This window comes from Leptinotarsa decemlineata, unplaced genomic scaffold (assembly GCF_025532065.1).
Source record: "Leptinotarsa decemlineata unplaced genomic scaffold, Ldec_3_MD MMD2_P_RNA_scaffold_2, whole genome shotgun sequence".
In the NCBI taxonomy this organism is placed as follows: domain Eukaryota; kingdom Metazoa; phylum Arthropoda; class Insecta; order Coleoptera; family Chrysomelidae; genus Leptinotarsa; species Leptinotarsa decemlineata.
Window position 1 is genome coordinate 23152173 of NW_027412529.1, and position 25495 is coordinate 23177667.

Here is a 25495-nt window from a genome sequence, read left to right on the forward strand (position 1 = left end):
TATAAAAATCTAGTATCAAAATCAACTGATCAATCTGAAGAGTATTGCGTGCTTAATCAAAAAGTTATCAAAATAAAAAGAGAAAAAAACAAAAAATATATAGCACATTTTTATATGCAGTTTTATGATTAATATTTTCTAGGCAGACTGAATTGAGAATAGTCAACCTTATATATAAAATTATAATAATAATAATATGAATAATGATAATAATTGAACTGATTCATTCAAAATCTCGCTTATTCAACACTACAGCACAAACGCATTGCATTCATGATCTTATACTAGACAGTATTTTATTTCTCAACTGACATAGACTCAATAGTGATAATAACCATGTCATGAACTTTCAAACTCTCTTCTCACCAAACAAACCTGAAAAGACCATCCCTCGAGATCGACAGAAAACTCAAACATCATGCATTCGAGATAACCCAGTGTCTTCAGCGGCTATTTGTTGCAAAGCGTCATACTTCAACATAGATCACCAGAAGAGGAAATTATTCTGTCTGGCGGTTAAACAAACAATTGTATAGTATGGTAAAATCAAACACCGACCGCCAAATGACTATGGATCATGGAATCCAACACCTTTGAGCACTGCAGAGAGATCGAAGCGATTTCTCATTTAGCGACTATTGAGATTAGAAGTGAAGACTATTACTTGCATATCTTAGGATGAGAAAATAGTAAGTGAAGTTTCATCGTATTCATTGAAAAACCTAATCAATATAAACAAAATTCTGTATTTATTTTTCAGAAACTTTTCAATAAAATGCATTTCTGTCAACAATATACCACTATGCACTTTTATTTTTCTTCGGTGTAAATATCAGTATCAATGGCTTACCTGAAGTGAAAAATTTTTATTTGCACCAGTTCAGCCTTACCATTGCATAAAAAAGAAATAACTTAGTTCATCCAATATAGAAATTTAGTTTAGCATTTAGCAGTTTTACCTGAAAACGAAGATCACCAATTGGAGGTCGAGCGTATGGTATACCCTCGAAGGCATAAAAAGAACGCCCTTTCACTGTGTGTTCTATGAATCCTTCAACATCTCCTTCAGATAACGTAACAATTGGATGATGAAGGGAGTCCGCTGAAACTATTAAAAAAATCATATAATATTATATGTTGTGTAATGGAATAGTAAAATACCATTCAATTCAAATTATCCCAATACACTACTAATCAATTCAACTGATCAAATATTTTTAAGGCAAGTAGTATGACTCTCTATCCAATTGATTCACCTACTCTTATCACTTTGTTGTATATTGCTTCGCCCTTTTCTTGTCCGATTATTCCTGCCAGCTTTTTAGCACCTGGGCAAAAATTCCGTTGAACACACTCCTAAGTATAGCATATCTATAGAAAATTTAATCGTCATCCAATTGAAAACTAAAGGCCTAGGGGCGAAATCTAGAAGAGGGTTTTGGGGTGTCACGCCCAGTTCAAATAGTCGGAAAAAGTTGGGAAGATCATAAATTACCGATGAACCATCTTGCTTCTGCGAAGGCAACTCCGTTCTGGGCCACATCATAGTCGAGAATTAAGTCGCGTCACTCTCGTGGATAGACCATAATGGGTACTGTTGTTGAGTGTTTTCCATTTCGCAAAATGATTACTGACGTTCATATCCTAATCAATTTTGTGTTGTTTTCAAACCAAATAAATTTCAACCTTCGTACTAAGATGTTGGTCTAGACCAGTTCCTCGTTGCTCCGATTTCCAGAAGTTATATGACTGAATACATTCATTCTTAGGATGATCTTCAAATGTTATCTCAAGGAAACATTTTCAGATGTGAGATCTCTCAGGACCAGTTTCATCAATCTTTCAAAAGTCGTTTAAGCATTGCACAGCCCGCATGGAAGGTCTTCTCTTTATTTTCGAAATGAACTTTCTGTAACCGCTTTTCAGGATTAATTTAGAAAACTACCTTGTTTCGGAAAAAATGATGAGGGTACTCTCAATCTTAGATCTTGTGTTTCCTATATTCTACAATAAATTTGTTTGATTTCTGTCACTAGTACAACTGAGAACATCCATGGACTTAATCCAACTCTTGCTTATATTCGACAAGTGAGAGTCTTCTTGCAGACTATTTTTTGAACTTTTGTAGGTTGTTCAACATCGAAAAACCTAACTGGAAATATTACAGGATTGTAACACGCGGCCGTAGCTAGAATTGAATTTGATGAGGCAGCGGTGTTGAAGACTGCGAGAAGGTAAGAATATTACTTGATCTGATCAGCTTGAGAGAGTTAGATAGTACTTTATTTTCGAACGGGGGTGCTAGATGAATGAGACCAAAACTGTACTCTTAGATAGTAGAATTTTTTCTAGGTCTGCCATTTTTTCTGGCATATTAACAATCTCTAATGAACATTGACTGTAGTCAATAATGAAAACGTTAATTTTCATATAGCAGTGCTACATTCTGAGGTCGCCACAGATGCAAAAACTCCACAGAAAAATCAAATTTGGATTCAAAAAAACTGAATTTAAAATATTTGACCTAAGCGGAATATAATCCCGATTCTCCTATTTTCTCGACATGCGCGTTCACAAACTACGCTATCGGAGTTACATCAACCAAATCACATCTTCAATTCTGTCTCTCGTGGTAGGTATTCGTGCAAAAAAGGGGAAACTTATTGATCGTGATGAACTTAACAACTAAACTTCAGGCATCCGAATATAAATCTTTCATTTTATTCTAGAATCGCTCACATGAGGATCATCAGGGTAAAATAAATATGTCTGCAGACATGACTCTTGGTCGGGCCACATTTTTTGTCTCTTTCTTATTTAATTTTTTTGTAACATTACTTACCATTCAAAAATACTATTAATAACAGCAATAATAATTCCACTTTCATTTTAAGCAAGAAACTCAACTATTCAAGACAATATGATAAACTAATGATTATTCGCCAACTTGAAAATATTTATATTTTATATTTGGTTATCGCTTGATAGGGCTATTTACAAATACAAAATTGATAACAGTCAGGGAATGTAACAAATCAACATTTCGGATTGACGGATTGGAAATAATTTTATGTTTAACAAAATGAGTATTATGTACCAAAAATCAAACACGATTACAATGAAATATTATTGGTATGGGTTATTTAAATAATAATTAAAACAAAAATATTTCTTTTTCAGTTTTCAAAAGTTAGGCAATTGACAGTTGTTCACAGAAGAATTGTTTACGAACCTTGTCGTTCTAAATTTTATTGTACCTTAAGTAAATGATATTGTAACGAAGTTACTAATTTTCCCAGTGGTACGTCACGTCAGGTAGAAACAGCTTATTTATTTTGTGTTTATATTATTGTTCCGTTGTTTATTAGACCCCGAATACCTTCCTCTACTGCTACCGCTCTCAAACTGGGTCGAAGTGCCACTCTATCGCGATAGGAAACTGTACTATGCCAGGTCGCCAATGAGATTTGAAAATCAAACGTTATTTGTTAATACACCGTACCACCGATGGAGGGCACAACTCACTCATCACCGGACACCGCGTAGAACTTTATTTCAAATAATCTCGAGAGCATCTACCAAATTCGTCCCCCTGACGAAAGACAGTTGAAAGGGTAAGGGATAAGTTTCCAACCTGATAAAGATGAAGATGACTGTCGACCAAATTACCAAGGAACCAGAGAGAAGGAGAAAGAAAGCCACGTGGATATGGAGACCGAGGCAGAAACGATAGCCATAGAAACAGTATCAATAGTAAATGAAAGGACGCCAGACGATGAAGTGGTACCAATCACAAATCCAACAAACACTCTAGTTTGGCCAACAGGAAAGCCAGACGAAGTGGTACCAACCCCACCACCAAAAGAAGACACGACAATTTCGAATACAGACCCGTCTAAACCACCGCCAATCGTGATGCACGATGCGAAGAAGTGGAATGAGGTGTCAAAAGGAACTAGAGCACAAAATTCATGGAGGAATTCCGCCTGGACTTCCATACATATACGCTAAAAAAGAAGTCACGCTCCATGCAGTCATCCGGGGGATACCGGAGAACGTGGAGGAAGTCCACGTAGCAGATTATCTAAGAAAACAAGGGTTTGAGGTTCTGGAGTCTCATAGAATGACATCTAGAAAGACAAGACTGTTCCTGGTCAAAGTACCGAAAGACTAAGATAAAATATTCGCATTGAGAACGTGCGTCAATCTGTAGTACTTCGGTCACGCGATGCTGCTACGCAACCGCGCGTTGCGTAAAATCACGACACAAGGGAGTGTCAGAAACAGAAAGAAACGCCAGCCAATTGCACAAACTGTCTGGGAGCGCACCCGGCGTGTGCAGTTACAGAGGGGGTGAAGGATGTTTCCCAAGCCCAGATAAACACAACCAACAGGAAATAGGCCTCGACAAGCGGAGAGTCAGAGGCCTAGACAGCAGGCGTCAGCCAGAAAGACGACCTTACCAAGAGCGCAAACAGGCAGCAGTAACGACCTAATAAAAGTATTAGAAAACCTTTCGACAGAGCAGCAGAAGATTGCGCAAGCGGTATTAGCTGCTTTATTACAAGCACCTGGAAGACGTTAATGCCAGCACGGATTCCAGAACTACTAAAGATAGGATCGTGGAACATCAACGGTTTCATAGACAAGAAGAACGAGCTACTGGAACTGCTATCACGACTAGACATAGAAGTCATGGCACTATAGGAGACACGGATAAGAAATGAAAAGAGCTACCGCATCCCAGGATACAATCTATACAGAACAGACAGGCCAGGGGGACGCGGCGCTACTAGTCAAAACCGACTTAGCGCAACACGAAGATAAAAAACCAGATATACAACTAGGAGAAGCAGTAGCGGTCAGAGGGAAACTGAAACGCTACGAACAGCTGAGGATTTCGTCGGTATACCTGCCTCCGCAAGGTATAAGGCTAGAGAGAACCGACATAGCAGAAATATTTCCAAATCATTATTCAACAATAACCATAGGCAACTTCAACGCAAAGTCGCGCGACTGGAACTGCAGGAATGGAAATCAAAGGGGCAGACAGCTAGCCAGAATACTAGAAGAGTTTGAGGCCATCGCGGTAATAGCACCGGAATCCCCAACATACTATTCATGAGAAGACCAAGTCCCAGACATTCTTAGCGTCGCAATAGTGCAAAACATCACAACTACGAAGATGGAAGTACTAGACGAAGGATCATCAGACCACAATCCCATCCTATTCACAATAGAAAGAGGTGAAGTGGAACCAGATAATCCAACAAAGAGAGTCATAGACTGGAAAAGATTCCAGCGCACCATTCACGATGCGATAGAGGAGACATACCACACATCGAAACAAATACCGATCTGGAGAACGCCACATAACAGCTGCAAAAGGCGATCACCCAAACAATAAAAAAAAGCGCGCGAGAAGTCCCAACCCCATTAAAGGGTTCTGTAGTTAATCACAATTTGAACTGGCTTTCAGGAATTTTAATAACGAGTGGTTCATTGAATAAGTGCCCTCAAAAAAATAACTGCCACATAAAAATATGTTTTGAGACAGTTGTCTTTTTTCTATAGTCAAGTGAGAGGGATATGGAACACTTGATCTTATGAAATATATTGAATGAATAATGTTAAAGAAATAATATGTACTGTACATTTCACTCAGAAGAAGATGGGCTACATTATACTGTATTTATGGTAGTTAGTATTTTCAGTACAGTGATGTTTTTCGTATCTAGTATACGCGTATGATTGGTAAATGTCGACTGATTTGTAGTTCACACATGGTATAATTAAAGTGTTGGTAATGTCACCGTATAGAAGATGTTTACTTCAATACGGTGGTAATGTAGAATAAAGAAGAATAATAGGTTGAGTATAAATAACAGTAGGAGGTAAAAGACTTCCCCTTCTTTACGCCGATGACACGGCTCTCCTCTCATCTTCCATGGGTCGAGAGCTCGGGATCGTCTATATGCGCTGGTACCTGAAGTGAACCCAGACATAACTCAGGCGATAACCATGGGAAGAACGATATCTTCTCCGGGTAGGAAAGTGGGGATCTCTGGAAGGGAGATCAACTGGCAAGCGCGGATAAAGTACCTCGGCCTTCTAATAGACCGTAGGCTCACTTGGAACCCACACATTATATCAGTTAAAACAAGGATCGAGGGCCGGATGGCCAGTCTGTACCCGCTGATCAACAGAAAATAAAAAATGAGTATCAAGAATAAAATTACCATCTACAACACGATGTTCAAACCTGTCATCATGTATGCTTCAGGCGTCTGGGGACAAGCGGCTCCGTCTAGTATCTCCATTCTGGAGAGATTGCAAAATAGGTTAATAAAGATCATTGTGAATGCTCCTTGGTTCGTGCGGAATGAAGCCATCCGCAGAGATTTGCAGCTACCTTCCATTCCATTCAGTCGAGTTTTAGATTCCGCAGAAACTCATGATAATCCGTTAGTTAGGGAAGCTATGGATTATGCTGTAGACGACCCCTTCCCGATATAGAAGGCCCCGACACGAATGAGGCCCCTATGTCCTTCGTTAACATCCTAGCATCACTCATGACCCATTTGTCCCTCTGACAAACATCAGCTGAAATGGTAAGGGAGCCAGGCTCCAACCTGAACGAAACGAAGACGACTTTCCACACTTCCCCTCTTTCCGTTGTCATTGTTATGTTATCAGATGTAAGATAGCATGTATTATAAGCAATTGAATATAGAGTAAAAAGCAAGAAATGAGTATCACTTTATTAGAAAAAACTTTCACGATAAATAACACGAAAAGTCTGAATATCACGCAAATGTTTGCGTGTCAATGCTAACACAATCTCTTGAAAAAGAAAGTCAAAAATATTGTCTAGAAACACGAAAATCATCATAGAATTAAAATACTATACAGAATCAGCAAGATAAATATTTCATGACATTTTTGAGAGTCGAAGCAGTAAAAATTGTTTAGGGTGTTTTGATTAGAGGCGACTTTTTTCTTTTTCCAACTGAAAATCTGATGCTAAGTAGAAAAAAAATATTCTCGTTAGAAAAATAATCGCTCATCCAATAACTCAATATTCCATTGAAATAACACGTATTTTTGGGTTTGAACTCGATTTTTTGGTGTTAATTTCAAAAAGTTTCTATGAGCTATACAGCTATATGACCCTTACTTTTCAAGTCATAGAATTTGATGAAAGATGAATTTTTATAGAAAATATATATTAATCTCTTATAATTTAGAATTTATTGATCCCACATGGAATTAAATTTTAGTTTTAGTACGGGTCACCTCAAAAAATTGAAATTTGGGATAATGAAATTAATGCATGAATACTCTATTTTGAAGTGAAATATGCAGATGAAACTTTCAAGATGGCGACTGGGCGCCATCTGAGAAAAAATATTAAATAGAAAGGGGAGTCTTAGGCTCGATCCACACTATGATGCCGTTCTCGGTCCGATCTCGCTCCGGTTTCGGTCCGTTCCCGGTCCGGTAAAGTATTCTCAAACAAGAAAGAATCAGAGTATTCTCACTATCGTATCGCTCTGGTTCCGATCCGGCATCGCGCCGGTACCGGTTGGTCGAAAAGAATAGTTGACTGGAGCAAGATCGGACCTGTCATTGCTTGTTACTACAGTGTGAATACGTTTATTGTTTCAACTCCAGTCTTTCTTCGGTCTTGTAAGGAGATGTTACCTTTTTTTTCTAGTCATGGCTAGTAATAAATCGTGGGATTCTGAAAAAGGTGAGTACTTTATTTACGTTATTTATAACATTTGATCATGAATAATAAATAATCACACTATAATTATTGCCGCCAACTTTTTATAGGCGTTTTCCCCGAGAAAAAAGTATGGTGAAATTCGCGAACATTTAAAAAGAATAGTTGACTGTTTTGCACATTCAATAAATATTTTATATATAAAGTGAAATGTAATAAATTGAATACAAATTTGTATTTATTATTTCTAGATGAAATACTGATCGAATTAGTAAAAGGCAGACGCGGCTTATATGATTTGCAGTCACAATACTATAGCGACAATAATTATAAAAGGAAAATGTGGAACGAGATTGAAGAAGTAGTTGGATTACCTGGTAAGTGAAACACAAAAGTTATACAAAATTTGATATTTATTTGATAGCCTTATTCATTTTTTGATCTTGGGTAAGGCCGCATTGAATATTTTTTTAGCGGAAACGCTTCATCTCCCAATATTACGTACGCTGCTATTATGTTTGTCCTTGGTAGAGAGGAGTCTATTGGAACATTCAACGTCGCTTTTTCCAGTCTTTTTCCCAGTGCAGAATTTGCAAAAATTCCACCATCACTTTTTTTTTGCCATATGACCCAACATCTACAGCAAGAACGTCTTCTTATAATTAAAATATAAAGATCCGCTGTTTGATGGAGCTTCTATCGTTACGTGTTTGCCATCTAAGGCTCCTAAACAGTTTGGGAAATTCCACATGCTTCATAGTTCATCTGCTATTTGTTACCATTTTTTTTAAGATGGAGTTGGAATATACTCTGTTAATAAAACTTAGATAATTGCTCCACAAACTTCGAGAACGATGCTCTGTACTGTCAAATGACCAAGGCGATAACTAAACGCAATTGTTCGGTAGGAATCCCCTGTAGACAAAAATCTGAAAATGAAAAGATTTCATAACATTTAATGTGTTTCGTAATGTACATAGTTTCATTCGTGGATTTTTTTTAATCAGGAGTAAAGAATCGATGGGAAGGACTACGAGCTCAATATCGAAAATACCTCGCTAAATTGAAGACCAAAAGTGGCCAAGCAGCTACAAACATTTTAAAACGGCGGTATCACGACCAAATGCAACAATTTATTAATGACTTCATAAATTGTGATAGACCACGAATATCTACTATTATGCATGAGGAGGAAGACAATGATAATATTCATGATATGGATATCGAAGAGACAGATGGACAAACAACTCTGTCGAAAGAAACTGATGCCAATGAAGAAGTTGAACTGGACATTGATCCTGTCAATACGAACTGAACAGAAAAATACGGGAGTGCAACAGGAGAATGCATCATCGACCCTAATGAAGTATATTTTAGATTAAAAAGCACAGGAACGTACAGCACACCATATCAACAATATTTTTGAATTGATGGCTGGTACCGTTTAAACGTTTTCTGCTGTTGATCACATTACATAAAAAGGAAGGTATTCACTCTTGTAAGTGAAATTGAAGAAAAATATATCACAGTTGCTTCTTCGCTCTTCTTATCACCAGCAACTGTTCACCATTGTCAAGTATCAAGTATCAGTATTTTTGGTCAAAATTCAGCTTCATGCCCGAAATTTCTGAAAAAAATGCTCAGCTACTTGTTTTTGATCGATCGATCAAATTGTTTCATATTACTCATGCCCCAGAAAAACGATATACTGGTATAAAAAAGTGATATTTCATTTTTTGGATAAAGCAGTTTGTAACTCTTTTTATATAAAAAAAATTCAAAAGTTGAATATTTTTCGTATACGCTCTAGGAAAAAATCGATAAAAGCAATGATTGGTATTGATGTGAACATAAAAGACTGCGGAGCTTCAAAAAAAATTTCGCCTCGGGAAAACTACAGTCAAAATCATAAAGCTGTAGCCATAAATGATCAACATTTTCAGGAGTTCTTGTTCTGAAAATTATAGTGTGAATCCATATTTAATACGTTGTCACGAAAAATCTGCCATACGAAGAAGTAAATACATTTATTACAGGTTTGATATTGCGCGTATTGAATATTATTTCGAAGATTTAAGGATTTGACTTTGAACGACCCTCAGCTGAATGGACGAAGGCTTTTGACTGCGTTGATGACCTCTATATACGTCACACGAAGTAGCCTAGGTGACTTTGTCGTGGTGTTTTGGGTTTAACCTTGAATGACCTTCATTCACTTCACATATTTTCGACAAGGTGACTTTCACCTCGAATGAACTCGAGCCAGTTATGCGGCTTGAAGTTTTGAAACTATACGACACAACATATCCAAGGTGATATTGAGGGGACGTTTTGAGTTTAACCTTGAACGACCTTGACCTACGTCACACGACGCAGGCAAGGTGACTCTTCAAGGTAGTATTTTGGGTTTGACATTGAATGATCTTCATTGATTCACGCGGCTATTTCGAAGGATTCGGCATTGAACGACCTTCAGTTGCATGGACGAATAGGCTGTTGGAGAGCGTTTTCAGTTCGATCTTGAGCAATATCATATGCCTTTGCTGAAGTGAGTCACGACGCAGGCACGTATAGAGCTAGGAGTGGGAATAGTTTGGGAAGCTACCACGACCACAACCGAATCATATAAAAGTCGAGTTGCGATCCTGAACCTCACTCATCCGAGAGAGGGACAAACACAGGAGTCCAAAGAAGGAGAACCAAAGACCACCCCCGAGAGTCGCTGTCAGGCCGCTCCGGTAAGTATAAAAATTTCTTAACCAGACTTCAAGTTGATCTCATTTTTAGATTCACTGAGAACGAACACTTGCTCGCGATTAAATACACTCGTCTCTGGTTAGTTTTTGGGGACCCCATACAAAAATTCAGTTAGGAAAGTCATGATGAAACAATACAATAGATTAGAAAGTGAAAGCACTTAGAGGCTGACTTACGACCAAAGAAGGTCAGATGTCAATCTTGCTGAAGTGCCCATCAGTAAGTTGAGGACCGCTTTGGAAGAGCGGGGGTGGATGTACGAGATGGGATGTTCTGCAAACATTGACCGTGTGGAGAAGATTTCAACTCGGGGCATTCAACCCGAGAGGGGGCATGGGGGAGGGGGGAACTCACTCAGTATATAAGAGAGCACGGTCTCTATAATGCAGATGGGTCAGAATTGGTGTGGGGTGTGTGAGAGGTCGCTAACAAAGTTCACAAGAGTCTCAACTTACATACTTAGTATACAATAGTGTCAAACCTGTAACACATTAACCGTGGGCCTTCTGGGCAGTAAAACAACAGACTTTTTCAGGGCTATATAATTCATACAAACAGTAGTAGTTGCACTAGTAGTAGCTTATGAAACCGAAGAAAAATCGTCGCAAAATGAGAGTTGGAAATTTTGGTATCTATCAATTTTTTTCGTATTATCGATATTTAAAATCTTTTCGTTGTATCATCACGTTTATTTTCAATTTCACGAAAAAAAATTGTTATGAGCAAAGCTGTATAAATTGAATTCCCTACAATTTTGGTTCATATAAATTTTTTCGTAGGATCGATATTTTTCGATTTAAACCCTAGAAAAAGATGGGGTAAAATCTCATCATTGTATTATCGATTTTATGAAAAAAAATTGTAATGAAAAAAGTTGTACAAAATTGAATTTCCTACAATTTTGGCTCTCATCAATTTTTTTGTAAAATCGATATTTTTCGATTTAAACCCGAACAAAAGAAAATCTTATCATTGTGTTATCACGTTTATTTTCGATTTTACGAAAAAATTGTAATGAACAAAGTTGTACAAAATTGAATTCCTTACAATTTTAGTTCCATCAATTTTTTCGTAGCATCGAAATTTTTCGATTTAAACCAGAGAAAAGAAGGGGGATGAAATCTTATAATTGAATTATCACGTTTATTTTCAATTTCACAAGAAAAACTGTAATGATCAAAGTTGTATAAAATTGAATTTCCTACATTTTTGGTCCCTATTAATTTTTTCGTAGGATTCATAGTTTTTTATTCAAACTCAGAACAAGGAGGGGGTAAAATCTTATTATTATATTATCACGTTTATTTTCAATTTCACGAGAAAAATCATTATGATTGAAGTTGTATGAAATTGAATTTTCTACAGTTTTGGTTTCTATCAATTATTTTCATAGGATCAATATTTTTCCGATTCGAACTCTAACAAATTGCAAATTCTGAGCTGTGTTTATCAAAGAACCAATGACATATTCTGGACGACCAAGACGCATTTCTAATGTTTCAATAACATGAATAATATTTTTAGGATGCGATAACAAACTCCTCACCGCTTCAAGAGCTTCTCCTTTCAGGCACCTCTGCAACATTATCATCACTTCATCCTCTGGGAATACATAAGAGTTTTCCTGTTAAATTGACCAGTCTTCTGGTTTGCTATCAAAAAAAGGTAGTTCCTTAGCAATTGCATGATTATTCCAACAATTTCCCCTCGAAACACTTCTAATGGCATCGGCGACAACATGACATAGTTTTGAAACGTCATTTTCCTGTGACATACTTGTGTTTTGAATTTTCATTTTTTCTGGTGACTTCACACTTATTGACCCATTCTTGTACTCCTCTGAACATGCTTTCTTCATCTGTGCTCTCTGCAAACGATATTCTCGAACTGATATCTCTTGTAAAGCATAGCTCTTTCTCTTCAATTCTAGTTTCAGCTAATGATACATGAATTACATAGATTTGAAAGTAACAAATAAATCTGTTTAGAAAAATCTGTCTAAAATCTGTTTTTCCGTTAATCAGCTGTCGCCCCCATACGAACGACAACTTTCAGAAGTTGAGAAACTTATGCGAGCTAAGGACTATCGAGGTCTTACCTTTTAACGTGTGATTCCTAACACAGTTGCAGAATCATTCCCGCTTCAACTAGATAAATTCTCTTGAGAAAAGTATCTGGTCGAGGCGGGAATCGAACCCACGATCTTCCGATCGAGAGTCGGGCGCACTACCACCGCGGCCAATTCCACAATAAAATATATATAATCTATATATCATCTATATCGAATACTGGAACCGGATGTCACGCAGGTAACTAAAGCTGCCCCGTGGTGACTTCAGTGAAATCTCTAACCCGAGACGACCTCATCGAAACCACAAAGTGCGGCTGGCATCCATTGATGACTCCATGCATTTGTGTTGTTCATGCAACCAAGTGTTGCCTAACCTTGCACTTGGCTATACCGTACTGATGACAGCTAATGAGCTAGAAACACATATGTGGTTTGCTTTTTTTTAATGCGTCGTTCATTAATTTTCCCTGCTTTTGATTATAGCGTTCTCATATTTTTATAATTCCATTGTATTGTTTGTCTTCTCAATTTCAGATAATACTTTTTTTCATCCAAGTTTTTCGTATAGGGCTATCATTCCCGCTGCTGATATTTTTAATATTTTTTTTTGACTTTTTTCTCATGGATTTCAAATCTGTTAACATTTTTTCGGGCAATGGAAGTTCGAACCTCTATTCATTATTACAATGACGTCAACTTCTGCAGAGAACAAGTTGATTAACAAAATACTTGATTATCAAGAAGCACTTACAAAAGTAATGAAAGTTTCACTTTTTCAATAGGATAAGCATTTAATCAATTAATACTAAAATGAAATTTTCACGTGAAAGAAAATTAAAAGTAATTTCTGTTGGAGTCAGGTAAAATATATAAATACACATTGAGAAAAATACGCCGTAGAATTACTTTTGATGAGTTGAATTTGTAACATTTGTCTCCGGGGGACATTGATAGTTGTAGAGTCTAAAAAGTAGTTGCTTTTTGAAAGGAAATCCTATTGTATTGGTGAGCTGAGAGAAGTCTGGATTCCAAATGTTACATGAAATATTAATTTTTTTCGTATATGAAGTGTCTAGGACTTTTGTCAATGTTGTTACAAAATTTTCAATGTACTACGTCCAATAAAATTGTAGTAACAATTTTATTCTTTTTCATTCAAAGTTTATCACCTGTTGCTGTGAACTTTATATTTTTATGGACCTTATATTATTAGGTATAATTAATATATTCAGAAAGACTAGAATTGTTATTTTCAATAAGTTTCATTTATTTTTTGAAACTCTTCCAATAAAGTTGCCAATGATGAAACTTAATTTGAATCAATCTGTGTAGAGATATAATGAATTTTCAATTATTACTTCCTATCCAAAATAAAAGCTCCATTTCTGTTATATTGAAATAGAGAACTTGGTCCTGAAAAATTCTTAAAACAATTTTTCCAAGAAATGCACTAAATATCTGAATCAAACCATAAAGTGTTTTATTGAAAATATAATTTCCTAAATGAATCATTAGATCATCAATAATGTTACAATATATTAATTCAATATACATAGTATACATACTTACTATTTACATTCAATAAAATTAATCTGAAAGCTAAAATGAACATGTCAATATTTTTAAGCCTGATCAATTTTATGATTTCTAGCTAAGGTGATTTTGCCATTCGTTATTTGTATTCATTTTTCACTTCTTTGATTTCACAATATAATTACAGGGTAGTAACTAATTGATAAAGACTATTTTTCAGACTGGCGAAGCGGGCTGTGGAGGTACCCACCTCAGACAACTGGGATCTACTTCTTTCAAATGAGAGACACGTTTCTTTGCTCTTTCTACGTATTCGTCAAGCACATCCTGTTTCTTCAGTATAATGTGCTTTCCTTTCCAATATTTCATCATACCTAGTGCTTGTAACGTTGAGACAATATCATATGAATGTATTGCCATTTCTTGACTGATATCTTTAACGGACAGCTGAGCACCTGCTCTAGAGCACAGGTAACCCAATAGAACGTCTTTCCAATAGGACCGGTAAGAAATGAGACCAAGATCACTGAGTGGTTTTTCAGGAGAGCCAATCTTACCTTCTTCACGAGTCAAAAGGTAACTGAAGTCTATGAGTAATCTTCCATAACCTTGTCGCTGATAAGGTGGTAGAGTAAGTATACAGGATACATTATAATTCAGTAAAGAATTTTTCTCTTTGCTAAAGTAACCTACAGTATGACAACCTTCATTGTCAACCAAAGTCATCACATAAAACAGAAATGGTTCCACATCATAATATAGAGTCTTATGATCTAAAAAGAATTTGGCTAGTAAACACAAGTTCTGGCAATACTGCTTATATCTTTTGCCATCTACTTCCCACACACTAATTTTATCTTTACGGTACACTTCTTCACCAGGTGGATGGCGCCAGACACATTTGACCACATGTCTTTCAAGTATAGTCTGCGATTTCATATAACGCAAGCAGTATTCACAGATATAGAGTTTTGGAAGGCGAGCATAATCTTCAGGATATGGACTCTGATACCACACTTCCATCTCAAATTTGCCCATCTCTATGTATTTGGTTCCCTTTGTACTGGGAAGGTTCTTAAGATCCTCCTCAATTTTTTCACTTGCCAACGCTTGCGCATCCTGAAACAATTTTAGATCATAATCCAAAACAAAGTTTTTCAAATCTGGTTCACGAGTCTTATCCACCAAAGGTTTATTTTCAGTAGGTTCGATTTTACACTTGAGCCTTATATCTCTAATCTTTTGCAAGAATTGTTTTTGTTCAGGAGTAACCTGAGGTCTAGGAGTCTTCCTATGAAACTCTAAAGCCTTCTTACGAACTTCCTCCCTTTTCTGCCGTTCTTCTAACTCATGCCTGCACATTTCCAAAGTTTTATTGTGATAAGTGGGACAAGCCTCAAGGGTGAAGTGTTTTTCAGATTTTCCACTCAAGTGACCAATGCTGTCACAACCTTCAAGAGGACAGCATCGTTGCTCTAAAATAATAGATTCACTATTTTTATTTTTAGTATCTTCTCTTTTTATATTTTTTGTTTTACCTTTGGTGACTATTGGTGCTTTTTTCACAGGTGACTGAGACAAAGAACGTTTTGTGCTCTCAGTATCTGAATCGGTGTCTGAGTATACATTTTTGCCTAACACATGTTTAGATTTCCTTGTATTCGCAGATCTCGTTAGTTTTCGTGTTACTTGTTTAGACTTATCTGAAGTTTCAATCTCAGAATCACTATTGGCAAGGGCTTCTTTTTGCACAACTGATGGTTTCTTTACTGGCTTTTTAGCTATTCTTCTGCTGTTTTCTGCAGATTCAACACTACTCTCAGATTCTGAACCACTACTTGAGCTTACTGATGTTGTCCCAGAACTAGCTGATGTTTCAGGTGCTGGTTTCGATTTGGATGGAGTTTTTTCTATCTTTTTTTCAGATTTAGATTTTTCCACAGCTCTAGCAGCTGCTTTTGCTCTTGGCTCTGGTTTCAGTTTTTTTTTTGTTTCCTTTACTCTGACATTTTACGCCCTTTGGGGAATCAGATTCGGAGCTATTATCAGGGGAAAAAATGCTTTTCTTTTTAGGGTCAATAGTTTTGGCAGATGATGCTTTCTGAACTCTTGGTTTGGGGGCATCTTTGCCTTTCTGCAACCCTTTAGTATTTACAGATTTTCCCACTGGTTTTGTGTTAGAAACATTTTTCGGAGCATTTGGATTAGACCTAGGTGTAATGGTAGCATTACTTTTAGGTTTAACATTGCTCTTTCGTTTTATATTCTTTTTCACATCTTCTTCATCAGTTGTGTATGCAGATTCCTTAATCTGTAGTTTTGCAGGCTTAGATGTTTGTGACTTCGTTTTAACTGATATTTTCTCTGGAGGCTTATTGGCTGATGTTTTATTTTCAATACTTTTACGGGATTTCTTTAGTATGGGACCGTCCTTTTTTGCAATTTCTGATCCTGAATGTTGTTTGGTCGAGTCCCGAGACGTTGAAGTATCACTGTCACTAGAAGAAGACGTACCCGAGGCACCCGAGGAAGAACTGGAACTTGACGATCCCGATGAAGAACCTGAACTTGATTCTGTTGAACTACCATTTAGCTTTTTTTTGTTAGTCATAATGTATTTTCACTATTTGTAATTTTATAAAAGTTAACATTTAACCTAACCTCAAACTCATTATTTTTATGTCATTTGAGTCATTTGCATTTGTCATTTATCGTTAAAGATATGTTCCGAAAATAACCACTTCTTCTTCTTAATCGCCACTAACCAGATAAAAGCCACCTGGGGCGAAGCCTTGAGAGGGCGCTGGAGGGTGCAAAGTCAAGACTAGGGACCGTTTTATAGGTTCGGTTTTAACTACGATTGGAGTTTAAACTATGGACACAGTAGAATAATACAACCAGTAGCTATCTTACCACGTGATCCGCCCGAATTGCCGGGGACTTTCAACCGCTCTTAGGATGAGATTCTCATCCAACCCGTTCAGAGCTGTAGTATCGAAGGATTTGACGATACCACGGACATCGGATTAGTTATAATAAACGGTCGGAAATTGATATTGTGTTTAATTCATTATGATTATGGAAATGAGGCAAGTTTTCTACCACCTACTGGTTTTTTATTTATGTATGGCTTTAAAATAAAGCGCGTGGTTTACTGGGTTGAAATTAAATTATTTCAAATGAACTAATTCATAAAAATGATAATTGTTAATTTCAAAAGTAATAAACTTTGCTCCATATAATCAGATGGAGAAATTTGTGATTTTTTCTCAGATTTTATGAACAAGCGGTACGGTTTGCGAGGTCCGATATAAAGAATTTTCGATTAGAAATCATGAATATTTGTAATTATGATTGAGGTTTGATATTATTATGTGATATCATTCAAAATTGGTATCGAGGGGTCTTCGTGGACCGACATTATGAATGGGGATATTTTTTATGTTGGTAATGATCATTTTTTTCATCTTATTTAATCTTATAAATATTTTTTTTGAAACTAGGTTTATATTATTTCATTATTTGATTCATTTTCACCTAAAATGATTTATTTTTTAAATATATAATATCCCTTCGATTATCAACGAAACCAACCGCCACTGTTTTATGGTCCAACTTAATTCCCGTAAACAAACCAAGTTATGCTGCCTTCAATAATAATAATATAATAATAATAATAATAATAATAAGTTTATTCTCAATAAATTCTCAAAATAATAATAAGTTTCTTAAAATAAAATACAATAATATAATAATAGTGCACTTTCATTCAGAGATATTTCGAATAAACAAGTATCCACTAAGGCAGTGCCTGTGCGTGGGTGATTTACTTATTCCAAATATTGACAATAATTAGTACACTTCAAAATAGGGCTCAGTTGCATTTCTATATGAGAGTTATATGTATAAAATCATGTATAATTCACTAAAATGTTTGTGACATAATAAAATTGTAGTCAATTTAATAAAATTAGGCTAATGAGCCTTACACACAATTATTGAAACATAAATATCATAACATAGGTAACGAACATCAATAATCAACAAAATAAAATATATGGAATATTCTAATATTCAAACAATGAATGGATAGCCTTACGTTCTAAAGAAAGAATATAATGTTTAGTCTTTTTTTTGAAGGAGTATATGTTTGAGACTTCTTTGTTTTCCGTCGGCAAAAAGTTATAAAATTTACTAGATAAAAAAGAATGATTTCTCTGTCCTATTTTTTTTCTGACTGGTTTCGTTTTCAGAGAATTATTCGCTTTCAGACGAGTTTGGTAGTTATGGCTGATGAGTGGGAGATTAAATCTGTTTTTGAATTGTCTTATCACAATTTTATAGTAATAAAGCTGACGCAAATCAAAGACTTCCGTTTCTGCAAATAGTAGGTCGGAGGAATACCTCATTGGTTTGGATGATATAATTTTCAAAAATCTTTTTTGTATTACTTCAAGATTCTGCAAGTGTGCATTCGTTGCTGCCCCCCAAGCTAGAATACCGTAAGTAAGTCGTGTTTCCACTAATGATTGATAAAGAATTTTGAGATATTTGAAATCCAGTATTTGCTGAAAGAATTTGAACCTGTATAGGAGAGAACGTAGAGTTTTACAGACTTGCACCAGGTGTTTATCCCATCTAAGATGACAATCCACTATTATGCCCAGATATTTCGCATTATTGGCTCTTTTAATCGTAATAGTTTCATCCGAGCTTATATCAATTTGTAACTTATCGTAGTCCGGGAGGCCACTGACGTAACAAGAAAATGGAACGAAACAGGTTTTTTCATAGTTTATTGAAAGTACTTCTTGTCCAAAACATTTAATTAAATTTGCCATATCTTTTTCTGCTTTTTCTTTCAACCCGTCCCAAGTATCATCCTCATACATAACGACAGTGTCGTCTGCGAAACTGGAAACCGTACCTAAGCTATTGAAGGTGAGTATAGAGTTTATGTAAATTATAAAAAGTATTGGACCGAGTACGGTTCCTTGTGGTACTCCACATCTTATTTTTAATTTTTTACTCAATGTTTCGTTTATTCTAACACATTGTTTTCTATTTAGAAGGTAAGTTTTCAGTAATTCAAAAGATTTTCCTCTAAATCCTAGATCTTGCAATACTTCTAACAACTGCGTATGATTGACCGTGTCGAAAGCTTTTGCAAGATCTAAAAAAACACATAGGGATGGATGGCCTTTATCCAACTCTTCATAGATTTTGGTTGTTACTAAGTGGATTGCATCTTCCGTAGATTTACCATCTCGGAACCCAAATTGTCTATTTGAAATAAAATCATATTTTTCTATATACTTCATCATTCTTATTTTTATGACTTTTTCTAGTATTTTTGCTAAATTACTAATAAGAGAAATTGGGCGATAGTTACCTGGGTTCTTTTTACAGCCTTTTTTAAAGAGAGGCTGGACAATGCTGTCTTTGAAAATTGATGGAAAATGACCCTCTATTAATACTTTATTTATAAGTTGTGTCAGCGGACTTGCGATTTCATTTTTGATTTCCTTCAGTGTTTCTGATTTGATTCCATCAATTCCTGGTGCTTTGTTGGATTTGAGGGAATCGATGAGATTTATTACTTCATTTTCATCTGTTGGATGAAAAAACATAGAATGACGGGAAGAATATCTACTCAGAGGAGGATTTTCTGGAAATATTACCTGCCTAGCCAGATTTTCACCGACATTGATGTAATAATTGTTGAAAATGTCAGAAATTTCTTCCTTATCAACAGTGAGATGTCCGTTTTCATCAATGATTTGATCTATTCCTTTATTATTTTGATTTTTATTCAATGTTTTTATTGTGTTCCATAATGCTTGACTAATATTTTTATTATTTTCAATTTTTTGTCTGTAATAACTCTTTTTCCTGCTTTTAATCAAACTATTCAGTGTATTCCTGTAATTCAAATATTCTTCTTTGGAAACTGTGTCAGACATGTTATTTCGGTACTTTCTAAATAGTCTATCCCTTTCGATAATGGACCGTATTATGCCGTCGGTTATCCAAACTTTTCTTTTAATGAATTTGTGTTTGATTTTTTTATGTTTTGTATTATCCTCAATTTTGTCCTTCAACACATCGAGAAAGAATACTGTTGCATCGTCTATGTTATCAATCGACACCAACTGGTTCCAATCGAAGTCATGTAAGTCTCTTCTCAAACCTGGATAGTTGATACATTTTGTCATTAGTTTAGAGTGGTTTTGCTGAAAATCTTTATTCATTTGTATTTTTGCCATGATAGTGTAATGATCTGTTATGTTTGTTTTCATCACGTATGAATTAATATTAGTGTTTTCTGATTTTGATTTGATAAAGAAATGATCTAAGCATGTTCCGCTTTTTGGTCTTGTCACGTTATTAATGTACGACATGAAATCAAACTCATAAAGTGTATTCAAATATTCCGCTGCCACTTGATCTTCTTCTAAAATATTTATATTTATATCGCCCGTGAAAATATGGTAGCCGCAATTTTTAGATGCAGTTTTTAACAGATAGTCCCTAAGTTCTATGAGGAAGTCAGTCACATTATTTGCAGGCGATCTGTAAATAGCTGAAATCAAAATATTTTGTTCTGATTTAGATTTAACTTCCATTTCAATAGACTTGCATCCTCCAATACTTATTATTGAATAGTTGAAGTCGTAGCCATTTTTAATATAAACAACTACGCCATCGTTTTTATTAACATCACCTTCATTGTAAATCATATCATAGTTATCCAAATTAAATATTTCCAGGCAGGGAAGTATGGATGAAAAGGCTATTGTCTTTTGTTACTCTGAGGTTTATTCGCTGTTGTTATTATTGTTTTTAGTTTTTTTGTTGGTTTAAAGGAATTTACCGCAAAATATTCTATAATAACTTTGAATTTCGTTTATATATGAGCGCACGCCTAGGGTAAAAGGTAAAAGAACGAAATTGGCTCCGCAATTCGTTTCGAGGTCACTGAGAACTTTGGGAATTTATGAATGAAAGTAGTTGGAGTGGACCTGGTTGATTTTTTTTACTATGCTATAGATTTGAGAAGTAGGTCGTTTTTATAAGTTATCAAGGAGAATAATATCTGATGATTGCAGGGCTACTCCTGGCTATACAATTGTACGAATTGCTATACAATTCAATATTTTTTTCGTACATGCATACCACATTAACGAAAAGCATACATTTTGACTTCATTTGGTTTTGCATTGACTCGAACAAGTCCACGGTTATATATTGACAAATTTCAATCACTTTTTCCTTTAACAGTCGAGTAATCTGTCTATCTCTGTCTTCCATCTTATTATGATAGGAAATCTGTCGAAAACCGCCTAGGATAAAAATCGTTATGGATGAGGTTAAAACTGGTATATGGTATCCAAGTGCAAATGAATACTGTTTTGGAAATACTAAGGATAGCTGATCCGGAAGGTGTTGAGGCAAGGTCACGTAGGAGGCTAAAGCGATGTAAATAAATAGTTCCAAGACTCAGTTTCATATGGCAAGCACATAGATGGTTATGATAAATTGAAGCTATTTGGTTTTGCAATCCACGGAGCTATCGATGGATTTTTCAGAAAAATATTGTGGCTACGAGTAGCTTCAAGTAATAACAATCCCAGGATAATAGCGTCACATTACTTAGAAACAATTAGACAATTGTGAGTTGTGCCATTGCTGAGAACAAATGAAGGAACAGAAAATATCATAGTTGGATCTTTGAAGAGTTATTTAAGGTATTATTACAATGATTATTTAGTAGGGTTCAAGAGTCATATTGAAGGAAAGAGAATCTCCAACAAACCTGAATGTTTCTGGTCACAAATGCGACGACAGGGTATAAGTTCTTGGATAAGTTTTTTCAAAGATCTCAAACACAATATGAATTATGATGATAGTGATCAGCTAATATCGGTTCTATTATTCAGGGTGAACTAGACCTTTTGGTGAAAGAATGGAACACACACCATAAGGAAACAAAAAAATATAGAACTTCCATGTGACAAACCACAAATTATGTATGATATTCCCCAGCTATTTGATACAATTGTCTATGGAAAAAATGTCTAAACCGACGTGTTCACGGAGACAAAAAAATCTTCTATGTACGAACACCTATAAGTAAGGAAGACCTCAAAATCTTACATACATGTAGTAAAGGAAGGAAAATAAATTTTTTGGAAGCCATGGAAATCAATGAATCAATTAAAAACTCAAAATATAGAGCCCTTAACGAACAAACAGATTTGTGTAGGTCTCCACTTTTGAATTTATAAAGATAACAACGCAATTAATCACAGTTTGAAGTTTATGTAGTTGGTATTAATGAATGTAGGTATATATCTTATTACGTACTCTCGGATATATATACTCCGATATTTCTCTTAGGTCAGTAGTGTTAGAATACTTGAGAATGGTGTAAAAACCGAAACCTTGGTCGTAATGTATATCAATACATTAAGTAAGTGGAAATTATACAAAGTATTTTATTTCTATATCTATATCATTTAATTGAAGATGAATTTCCACAAAATAAATAAGTCATCAATATCACAAATTACGCATTGGTCAAAGACGAAACGGATTGGTTTAAGTTTGACGATAGCCATGTCACTAAAAATTCTGGCAATATTTTGAATTCATTGGAGCTTCTAGAGACACCCTACTTTTTATTCTATGAAAGAGAGGACATTGGTAGATCAAGATCTTCAGATGATGTAGTGCTGCAGGTTTTTCCGGGGTTTCCTGCAGAAAGCAAATGCGCCACTGGAATCAATAAAGTCGCCCCGGATCTCTAATTAATTTTTGTTGTTGTTTCATAATTTGTATCACTTTCTTTCTCTAATAAAATTAAATATTGGAAAAATTCTTTAGAAAAAGAAATTTAGGAATAAATTTATCACTAATGCCAATAAAATACGTTTCAGTTATAGATAATGCCTCCTAACACAATGTTCAGGTTCATGAAAAAAAAGCAGCGATGCAACTATGGTTACGGGAACGAGGTATTTCATAATAAGCCAATATTTTCAAAGCTGAATTATATGCAATAACTAAAAAATGATAAACCAGCTTGCAGAAGATATAATCTTGACACGCTTCTAGAGGAATAACATTTTAACACTACGCCACAAACCATATACCTCTGTGCACTACGCCTACTACCGTACCATCCAATTTGTTTCTCATCACCCCAATGTTGCCAACAGTATATTAATACACAATGTTTTTAGCGGTACACTCATAGATAGGTTTTTTTGTAACGATACTGAATATATTTGATTTCAATGTGAATGTTCTCCAGATGTCCACGTACAAAATAATATTTCAAATAAATATATTTTACTCTTCGATTCAGTCCATACAAATAGTCATATTATCTTTCTCTCTCTCTCTCATTATTGGAGGTTGCTTCCCACTAGGGCGCAGACTGCGGGCGCAGTTGTCCAGACTCTTCCTATCAAATTTGACAGGAGCATTACAGGAGCTTTGTCGTGGGGGCGTAGCGGTCTTGCTCGAAGCAATGCTGCCACCCTGTTTGGTCGAACTTTTTAATTATAAAAACAATGATAAAAATAATTTAAACTTTTCATTAAGTAGCCTTCTGCTCGAGAGACCTTTGATTTTTTCCACATATTTCTCATATAATGGGTGCAATCCTATTCCCACGTGAGCATCCGGTCCCCGACCTCTAACTGGCGTGAATAGGAGTTGGTTTTATGTAAATCTTGTTTAGCACTCCCTTGCGGACATCCGGTACAACCGGCCTCCAACCGACTTGAACGAGAGTGCTATTTCTCTTCAAACACTTAGAAATGTTTTCACAACTATCGTTAACATTGCTCCTTGCATTCAATATAATGCTTGCACGTTCAGAAACGGCGGACAGTCACAAAACAAACTGAATTTCATCTCCAACAATGGCGTTCATGTATTTTCTTTGGGGACGGTCGTTATCGGCACGTCCATCCACCGCCATATCAGATACGAAACTAAATCATATATATATATATATATATATATATACAGTGTGTTTCGGACAAACTTATACCACGTCATTCCTCTTGCAAAATGATGAAAAATGAGGTAGGACATGTGTGTCCGGAAATGAGCCGTTTGAGAAATACAGGGCGTTGAAGTTGCAAAATAAAAAGACCCTTTTCGTCGTAGCTCCCGGACTAAAAGGAATAAATTAATGAAACTCTGCAAATCAATACGAGCTAGAATGTGCTTCCTCCAGTGGTATGTTTGCTTCAGTATCAGTAGCCAGTGGCGTTCCAGCGGGGTAATAGCTTATATTTCCCCTTATTTTTTACGCCACTGACTTTATATCCACAACCGTCTTTTTTTTTGAATTCCTTGATCAATTTTACGTAAAAACCAAATAAACATTCACTATGAAAAAACCAGTAGTTTTCGAGAAAAATTGAGTTGAACTGATAGATGCATTCTCATATGGGAATATTAATAATCGAGTAAAATAATCGAAATTCCAAAACCGAAATTATTTGAACTCTTTCATCATTCTACCATTCATTGTGTGCTTGAAAAATTATTCACTTCGGCAACATATTGCGGATTTTCTACCATTTTACCAACTTTTTTTGCAGATATGTTGTGAGGCCGCAGACCTACTAAATGGCTTTACCTCGAGATTTATTTTTTAATAAAATGTTCCATCCAAACGATTTTCAAAGACAATTACGAATAGTTGGCAAAACTGAACTCAGAATGTTTTATCGAATTATCTTCTCTCACTGGGTAAAAATCCAAGTTTTATCGATTAACCAAAATACCATTACTTGTTTCAACCTTAGCCATCTACAATGTTTCCTAGGCATATCTATTATAGTTTTGTTAGATAACTGTACCGATATTCTCGAGTTCTTCAGCCACTGGTTGAATAGTTTCAGAATACATTCACGTGACTTATAACAATCTTTGATCCACCTAAGCAATGAGGATTACTTTATTCATTGACAACAATAAATTTGTTAGGGGGCTGTGGAAATGAAATGAGATTCGTATGACACTTCAAAGTTAACGTAGCTGTCAGAAAGTGTTTGTGTATTTCGTATAATAAAAATGAATTTTACATTCGAAGAGTTAGCGGACATGCACCTTATTTATGGAAAATCGGGACGAAATGGAAGGTTGGCACAAAGAATGTATCGTGAAAATTTTCCTGGAAGAAATAGAATTCCTAATTGGAAAACGTTCGACAGAAGACGTGGACAGAAGACTCAGGGAAACAGGAAGTTTTTTAATTACCAGAAGGAATGCAGGTATACAGAGAATTGTAAGAAATTATATCACAGAAGAGGAGATATTGAACTATGCTGCTGAACATCCGTCTGAAAGTAGTAGATCTACAGCTAGAGTGCTGCATGTGT

The 25495-nt window shown here is 35.6% G+C and overlaps 3 protein-coding genes and 1 long non-coding RNA gene across 4 annotated transcripts in view; all 4 read right to left on the reverse strand.

Annotated features, from left to right (window-relative positions):
- Nucleotides 1-2999, reverse strand: part of LOC111505753 (venom carboxylesterase-6) — a 106120-nt gene extending 103121 nt beyond the window's left edge. The window contains exons 1-2 of the mRNA XM_023160617.2: nucleotides 2843-2999; nucleotides 960-1108 (exon numbers count right to left, since the gene is read on the reverse strand). Of these exons, the coding sequence (XP_023016385.2) occupies nucleotides 960-1108; nucleotides 2843-2888 (195 nt within the window). The 5' untranslated portion in view covers nucleotides 2889-2999. The remainder of the gene's footprint in view (nucleotides 1-959; nucleotides 1109-2842) is intronic.
- A 5125-nt stretch (nucleotides 3000-8124) lies between these two features.
- On the reverse strand, nucleotides 8125-12227 carry LOC141487045 (uncharacterized). The gene is made up of 2 exons (XR_012468177.1): nucleotides 12033-12227; nucleotides 8125-8658 (listed from the first exon to the last, which is right to left on the reverse strand). It is a non-coding gene; the product is annotated as an uncharacterized lncRNA (long non-coding RNA).
- Nucleotides 12228-14020: 1793 nt separating this feature from the next.
- On the reverse strand, nucleotides 14021-16794 carry LOC111505755 (lysine acetyltransferase chameau). The gene is given in 2 exon segments (XM_023160619.2): nucleotides 14021-16100; nucleotides 16102-16794. Coding segments are annotated over 2 exon segments (2394 nt in total). The 5' UTR covers nucleotides 16702-16794; the 3' UTR covers nucleotides 14021-14306.
- A 1748-nt stretch (nucleotides 16795-18542) lies between these two features.
- Nucleotides 18543-20830, reverse strand: LOC141484769 (uncharacterized). The gene is made up of 3 exons (XM_074180118.1): nucleotides 19483-20830; nucleotides 18703-19263; nucleotides 18543-18658 (listed from the first exon to the last, which is right to left on the reverse strand). Exons 1-3 carry the CDS (start codon nucleotides 20828-20830, stop codon nucleotides 18543-18545), a joined length of 2025 nt encoding a protein of 674 aa, XP_074036219.1.
- Nucleotides 20831-25495: the final 4665 nt, after the last annotated feature.